The sequence below is a fragment of the Melanerpes formicivorus genome, unplaced genomic scaffold (genome assembly GCF_026170545.1).
Source record: "Melanerpes formicivorus ecotype bairdi unplaced genomic scaffold, bMelFor1.0.p_v2 SCAF_72, whole genome shotgun sequence".
Taxonomy (NCBI): domain Eukaryota; kingdom Metazoa; phylum Chordata; class Aves; order Piciformes; family Picidae; genus Melanerpes; species Melanerpes formicivorus.
Window position 1 is genome coordinate 457,093 of NW_027142424.1, and position 7,397 is coordinate 464,489.

At 62.4% G+C, this 7,397-nt stretch overlaps 1 protein-coding gene across 3 annotated transcripts; it reads right to left on the minus strand.

Annotated features, from left to right (window-relative positions):
- Positions 1-2,829: 2,829 nt before the first annotated feature.
- CRYBB2 (crystallin beta B2) lies at positions 2,830-7,166 on the minus strand. Of its 3 annotated transcripts, none has more exons than XM_068163290.1 (6): positions 7,063-7,166; positions 6,112-6,187; positions 5,289-5,407; positions 4,286-4,460; positions 3,741-3,883; positions 2,830-3,152 (listed from the first exon to the last, which is right to left on the minus strand). In XM_068163290.1, the coding sequence occupies exons 2-6, from the start codon at positions 6,163-6,165 to the stop codon at positions 2,984-2,986; spliced, it is 660 nt and encodes a 219-aa protein (XP_068019391.1). In that variant the 5' UTR covers positions 6,166-6,187; positions 7,063-7,166; the 3' UTR covers positions 2,830-2,983. The 3 variants fall into 3 exon arrangements, with proteins under 3 accessions (XP_068019391.1, XP_068019389.1, XP_068019390.1); XM_068163288.1 differs by having other exon boundaries at positions 6,112-6,183; positions 7,063-7,091; XM_068163289.1 differs by having other exon boundaries at positions 4,328-4,460; positions 6,112-6,183; positions 7,063-7,090.
- Between the last annotated feature and the right edge of the window lie 231 nt (positions 7,167-7,397).

Sequence of the window (7,397 nt, forward strand, 5' to 3'; positions counted from 1 at the left end):
AGCACCACCAGGCAAGGACAACCTTCCCACCTGAGAGCAGAGCTGGGCACCTGCCAGCAGTATGGCTATGCCCACACCCAACCAGCACCAGAACAAGGGGACACAGTCTCAAGCTGTGCAAGGGGAGGTTTAGGCTGGAGGTGAGGAGAAAGTTCTTCCCAGAGAGAGTTGTTAGCCATTGGAATGTGCTGCCCAGGGAGGTGGTGGAGTCCCCATCCCTGGAGGTGTTCAAGAGGGGATTGGATGTGGCACTTGGTGCCATGGTTTAGTAGTCATGAGGTGTTGGGTGACAGGTTGGACTTGATGATCTCTGAGGTCTCTTCCAACCTTACTGATTCTATGATTCTACAACTGGCAACCCCAGTGCCCAGTGGCACAGAGCCACCCAACTGCCACCCCTGCAGCTCAGGGTCCTTCCATGGGCAGTGGGAACAGAGTGGGCAGCAGGGAATGTGGTGTCACAGTACCACAGTACCACTAAGGTTGGAAGAGACCTCGAGGATCATCGAGTCCAACCTATCAACACAGACCTCATGACTAGACCATGGCACCAAGTGCCACATCCAGTCCCCTCTTGAACACCTCCAGGGATGGGGACTCCACCACCTCCCTGGGCAGCACAGTCCAATGGCTAACAACTCTCTCTGGGAAGAACTTTCTCCTCACCTCGAGTCTAAACCTCCCCTGGCACAGCTTGAGACTGTGTCCCAGCACCTCTGCAGCCTGGCCAAAGACAGCTGTGTGCCAGGGGTGACAACATCCAGCAGACCAGGCAGCAGAAGGAGCTGTGACCTCCTTTGGTGAGGGCAGGTTTGGGGGCTGGGGTTACTGGTGAGCAGCTGTGAGTCAGAACAGGAGCAGCTGCCACGTAGGAGGAGCCTTCACTTGGACAGGAAACCACATCCCCTGCTACGTGAGCCCCTGCTCAAACCACCCCCCCCTGTGTCCCACCATCACCCCACAGCCAGCACCTGCCTGTGCCACGGCCCCTCAGCTCCCTGCCTTCTCTGGCTCAGGGTCCACCCTCATGTTTCCTTTGAACAGGAGGAGAAAAACCTTCGGGGTGAGGATTCAGAGCCCTGGAGCAGGCTGTCCAGAGAGGTTGTGGAGTCTCCTGCTCTGCAGAGATTCCAAACCCTCCTGGACATTGTGATCCTGGGCAAGCTGCTGTGGGTGACCTTGCTTTAGCAGGGGCATTGGACTGGATGATCTCCAGAAGTCCCTTCCAGCCCCAGGAGGGGGTTTGGGGCATCACAGAGTCCCCTTGATATGGCACCTGGGGCAGCATGGTGGCTCCTGGTGCCCCAGGAAGCAGCTTGGGGTCAGGGAGTGAAAAAAAATCACCTCAGCAGAGCGTGAGAGCATGGAGGTGACCTGAGGGCACCCAGCCACCAGGTGTGGGAATTCCCCTGCCACCCTCAGAGGAGTCACCTCCGGCCTCACTCACATTTTCCTCTTCTGCTTTTGGTGCTTGTCCCCTCAGGAGCTCCCCGAGGGGCTGCCCTGGTTCCCCCTGCAGGGGCTGTGGGTCTCTGCTCTCCAGCTTAGCAGGTTCCACCTCCAGAGAATGCTGTTTCCTGCTGACAGCTCCCAGCCCGAACACCCGGACAGGGCAGAGCTCACCCAGCAGCAAGCAGCTCAGTGGGGAGAGCGTGGGTGCATTCTGCTGGTGGAGGGGACTGAGATGGCTCAGCAGCCTCCACCACCATCATCATCATCACCACCATCATCACCTCAGCCAGCATCTCCACCATCACCACCATCACCTCACAGAGTCACAGAACCCCAGCATGGTAGGGGTTGGAAAGGGGACTGGACATGGCACTTGGTGCCATGAGGTGTTGGGTGACAGGTTGGACTTGGTGATCTGTGAGGTCTTACCCAACCTTGTTGATTCTGTGACCTCTGGAGATCATTGAGTCCAAAACCCTGCCAATGCAGGAAGCCTCCACCACCTCCTCCTCCACCACCACCTCCTCCTCCACCACCACCTCCTCCACTGCAGCCTCCATCACTTCCAATTCTACCTCCACCAGCAGCCTCCACCACCCTTTCCACCAGTTCCTCCATCACCTCCCCCCCCAGCTACTCCATCTTCAGTGCCACCACTGCCCCAGGCCCCCTCCCAGGCTGTGGTTGCTTTGCAGGAGCTGCCATTCCACAGCTTCCTCTGCTGAAGGACTCCAGGCATTCTGCAGCACCATCAATGCTGAATTAACCTCTCCTTGCTAATGAAGCTCACAGCTTCTAACAGTTCCTGCAACTGTTTGGCCTGGAGGTGTCCTGACCAAGCAGGTGAACCCCTCACCCACCACAGCCCCTGGCCTGGCACCATAGTGCTTCAGGGGCTCCTTTTGCTGGCCCCAGCGAGACATTTGGCCATGCACCCCGGGACAGGGCTGAGCCCTGCAGACGTTGGGGTTGGGTCTCCGTCTCTGGAGAGACTCCAAACCCAGCTGGACATTGTGATTCTGGGCAAGCTGCTGGGGCTGCCCCTGCCTGAGCACATCAGAGGTCCCTTCCAACCCCCAGCCGTGCTGGGATTCAGGGATTCTGTGACCCCCCCTGAGGGGTGCAGGCTGCAGAGGAGATGAGCACCTCCCATCCCTCCTGCTGAGCTCCCGTCTCCGGGCAGCTGGGTGACCCTACCAGCTCTGGTGAGGAGCAGGAGGCTGGGAGGTGGGTGGGAACGGGCACTGAGGATGCAGCGGCAGCCTCCCCCCCCCGCCCCCCATCCCATCCCAGGAGCAGGAGGTCAGGATGAACATCTCCCTGCTGGGGGCGGTGCCTCTGGCAGCCCCCAGGAAATGAGGGGGCCAGAGGCAGGACTTTGAAACTCCAAGCTTTTATTGGGTTGCTTTGGCAGCGGCGGGCATCACACGGAGGGGGGTGGGAGGTGAGGCCACGGGGGGGGAGGGGTCAGCGGCGGCCGGGGGGAACGCTTGCTCCGCTCCCCGCACCCCAGCACGGGCCGGGGGGGGCTCTAGTTGGTGGGGTGGTAAGCACCACGCTGGTGCCACTGCATGTCCCGGATGCGCCTGACCGACTGGATCTGGGGGTGCTGGGCGCCGAAGTCTGAGCTGTCCTTGTAGTCCCCCTTCTCAAACAGGTACTGGTAGCCCCTGTAGCCGGGGTACTGGTAGCCCACCCACCTGCCAAGGCAAAGCGGGGAGGGGAGGGGGAGGGGAAGGGGTCAGGCACCACCAGGGAATCGCAGGAGGCGCTGTGCTGGAGGGATCCCTCACAGGTCACCTAGGCCAACCCCCCCTGCAGGCAGCAGGGACATCTCCAGCTGGAGCAGGTGGCCCAGGGCCGCATCAAGTCTGGAGCTCGAATGCCTCCAGGGCTGGGGCCTCAACCACATCCCTGGGCAACCTGTTCCAGGGTCTCTCCACCCTCGTGGTGAAGAGCTTCCTCCTGATGTCCAGCCGAAATCTGCCCTGCTCTAGTTTCAAACCATTGCCTCTCATCCTATCCCCACAGCCCCTTCTGAGCAGTCCCTCCCCAGCCTTCCTGCAGGTCCCCTTCAGGTACTGAACTGCAGCTCTAAGGCCTCCCTGCAGCCTTCTCTTCTCCAGGCTGCACAGCCCCAACGCTCCCAGCCTGTCCCCGCAGCAGAGGCGCTGCAGCCCTTGTGGCGCCTCCTCCGGTGCCGCCCGCAGCCCAGGAGGGGTCGCTCAGCCCTCCCCCCGCCCCGGGATGCCCCAGCACCACCCCGCTGCCACCGGCCCGGTACTCACGTGCCGCTCTGCACCCGCACGGAGGAGACCTTCTCCTGGTAGCCGTGGGCATGGAAGCTGGGCACATCGTCGTCGATGATCTCGATCTTCTTGCCGGTGAAGCTGGGGTTCTCGTACAGCACGATCTTGTGCTCCTGGCTGTCCTGCAGCGGGCAGAGCAGAGACGGGGCGGGGGGGGAGCATCAGCTGCCGCCTGGGGCCTGGGGCCGGGCAGGGCGGGGGCAAAGCCCAGGGCTCTGGGGAAACCGAGGCGAGGGGCTGGCACCGTGTGCCGCTGCTCCCACCCATGCCGGGGGCTGCTCCGCATCCCTCCATCCAGCTCCGAGAGCCGGCGCCCGCCCGGGCACTGCCAGACTTACCGACAGACGTCCTCTCCTCTGGGGTCACCTGCCAGTGCCCCCGTCCCCACGCTCCCTCCGAACCCCCCACCGGCTCCCCGGGCCCCGAGGGCTGGGGCGAGGGTGGGCAGGAGGGGGTGCCCCTCCGGAGGCCCGCGGGGCTGGGGAGGGCGGGGGAAGGCTGGGGAAGACCTTCTGGCTGCAGACCTTGGTCTGGCGGGTGGGTAGTGGCTGTCTGGGTGCTCTCACCACTTTGATGGGTCTCAGGGAAGTGATGCTGTCGCTTCTCCGGCTGTTGGTCCAGGAGTCCCAGCGGGGGTACTCCCCCTTCTCAAACACAAACTGCTCCCCTTTGCAGCTTGCCTGCTCGTAGCCCACCCAGCTGCAAGAGAGCAGGGGGGGGAGGGCGAGCTTCAGAAGGGGCAGGGCAGGGGGGCTGGCACCGGCCCCCAGGCTGAGCCCCTCTGCTCCCTGTTGGAGAATGGAGCTGAGCACCGTGGTGCCTGGTGAGGTGCCGGCGGCAGTGCCAGAGCGGGAGTGGGCAGCCCTGCTGCAGAGCAATGCCTGGCACTGCCTGGCACTGCCAGTCCCATGGCCCTGCTGGCAATGGCCCCACAGGACTTGCCGGTGTGGATGCCCCGAGGTGGTGCCCACCCACCCTTGGTGCCTGGGGACCTGCAGAAGGCGTGGGGTCACCCACACGGCCCCAGTGCCAGGGTGCTCCACAGCCATCCCCTGCTTCCTGGGCGCAGGTAAACACACCTGGCCCTTCCCCAGGTGGTTTTCAGGGGCTGCCCATTGCCCAGAGCCCCCCAGACTGGGGACCACAGTCTCAATCCAGGACCACACACATGGGTCAGCAGGCAGATGGGGAGAGGAGCTGCCACCAGCAGCGCCATGCACTGCCCAGGTGCCATCTCCACCTGTCCCTGTGCCCAAAAAGAGATAAAACCAAACCAGGGGGCAACACCACGATCCACACCCATGCCCACTCCCCTCCCACCAAGCAGGGTTAGGGGAGACCAGCTCAGCCCACCCAGGGGACCTTGTCACCCCCTGCCTACCCACTGGCACCCAGAGCAGCCTTGGCCACACGAAACCCAGGCTGTGATGCAGGTACCAGCAGCAGTGGGGGGGAGACATCCCCTCCACACAGCCTCCCCTGCCTCTCAGCCACCCCCCAGGGGCCCCCAGCCCCCCTGGCACGTACGGTCCGGAGTGCACCAGGATGGAGCCCACTTTGTCCACGCCGGCTTCCTTCAGGTTGGGGCAGGCACCGCTGAGCTCATGGCAGCGGCCCTGGAAGTTCTCCTGCTCGAAGATGGCAATCTGGAACAAAAATGGGCACCTCAGAGCCACCCCCAGAGCCCCATCACGGGGGGGCACACGCTGGCCCCGGCCACCAGCTCAGCCCCAGCGTCACACTGCCCCCCACAGCCTGCGAGCTGCTGGCTTTTAACCATCTCCCAGGTGGCTCTCAACCCATCTCCCAGCACGAACCAGCACCATGAGCGTGCAGATTGTGGTCCAGGGTGGCTGCAAGTCCCTACTGGGTGCCAGCTCAGCACCCTGGCGCTGCCCACAGAGGGATGCCCACGCTCACTCCAGGCTGGGGCATCGCAGCCGGCGGTGGGACGCAGCGAGCTGGGTGCTCAGCACAGGCTGGGGAGGTACTGGGGATGCACTGGGGTCAGCCCCGGGGGCTGAGCACTGCCAGCTCAGCACAGATTTCATGGGTCAGTGGGTGGCAGGGACAGATCTGCTGAGTCTGCAGAGGTGGCAGGAGATTAGGAGCTGATCCCTTTCCAGCCCTGCTGTGGGACACCGGCAAAATCCCATTCCTCTCCCCCCCCCACTGCCCAGCCCCTCGTCCCTCAGCACCAGGCTGCTGCTGAGGGGGATGCATGATGGCAGCTCAGCTGCTCCCAGCTTGGCCAGAGCCCTGGGATGTCCCAGGACCACGATTTGGGTGCTTGATGAGGCTGAGGGTGCCTCAGCCTCAACACAGAGTGGAGGAGAAACCAGACACTGACCTTGGAGCTGGCTTGCTGCTGCTTGGAGGCTGGCATCTGGTGCTCGGAAGCCATCGTAAGCTGGGTTGTCTGCTGCCTTGGGAGGAAAACTCAGCAGGTTAAAAGCTGCCACCCAGGGTGGAGCCAGGGCAGGGCTCATAGACCCACGTCTGGACCCCCACATCCCACCCAGCACCCAGCTGCTGGCTGCTGAGTTGCATGGAAAAGGGAACAAGGGTGTCAGGGCAGAGGTGGGCACAGAGTGGGCTCACTGGGGCCGATCCCTGCTCAGAACTGCTCAGCACCAGGGTCATGGTTCGGCCCAAGTGATGGTCCCAGTGCAGCATCACCCATGATGGGACCTGCAAGGGGTCTCCAGCCCAGAGTGGGGGGACCCAGGGCATTCCCAAAGTCATTCTTAGGGAGCCCAGCTCCTGCAGCCAAGGTTTTTCCAGCAAGTGCCAGCTGGGCAGTCCCTGTCCTCCCTGGGGTGATGAGGAGAAGCCCTGGGGCTCCCACCACCCATCCCAGCTGTGTGTGCACAGCAAGAGGTGCCCCAGCCCACGGCAGAGGGGGTTGCAACCAGATGATCTTTAAGGTCCCTTCCAAACCCAAACCACTCTCTGATTCCACGACCCTCATCCTCAAGCCTCGGTGGGACCCCCTGTGTCCAAGCAGCTCCCAAACAGCTCATTCCCAGGAAAACCAAACCCAAGCCACAGCCAGGGGCACCAGTACTCCCGAGCTGGCCACCAGAGCTTGGGCTACAGGGGGTGGGGGCAGAACCATCTCCTGGAGCTCACTCTCAGGGCGCCCACATCCACATCCACAGCTCCGGGGAGGACCAGGAGGAGACAACCAGCAAAAAAAAAACACCACCAAAGCAACCAAAACAAAACCACCACACCACCAAAAAGGAGGATGAGAAAGAGCAACCCTCCCCTCTACCCCCCCCCAAAAAAAAAGTCTTACCAGTTCTACCAGTACCCTCTTGAGCCAGTGAGGGGCTGGGGCTGGGAGGTGGAATTTATACCGAGCCGCGGCCAGGGCGCTGCCAAAACTATTGACAAACTGGGTAAAGCAGGAGGCCAAGCGAGAAGGCTGGATTAAAGGGCAATGAAAACCAGGGTCAGCTGATCGGCCCCAGCCTTTGTCTCCCCAAAACCCCAAGTTGGGGAGGTATTTCATTAGCTTTCACATTCGGCTGGCCCGCTTTGTCGGGCCCGCTGGCAAAGGAGATTTGGAGTTTGCATGCATCAGCCGAATGCATGCCAAGGCCCACGGCAGCCCTTGCAAACAAAGCCCCT

What these genes read in the sequence shown, in the direction of transcription:
- CRYBB2 (XM_068163290.1), bottom strand. Translation starts at nt 6,165, where the DNA reads ATGGCTTCCGAGCACCAGATGCCAGCCTCCAAGCAGCAGCAAGCCAGC. An exon ending in AGCAGCAAGCCAGCTCCAAG is followed by an intron (nt 5,408 to 6,111) that starts GTCAGTGTCTGG and finishes TTTTTGTTCCAG; the next exon opens with ATTGCCATCTTCGAGCAGGA. An exon ending in GTGCGGGTGCAGAGCGGCAC is followed by an intron (nt 3,153 to 3,740) that starts GTGAGTACCGGG and finishes TTGCCTTGGCAG; the next exon opens with GTGGGTGGGCTACCAGTACC.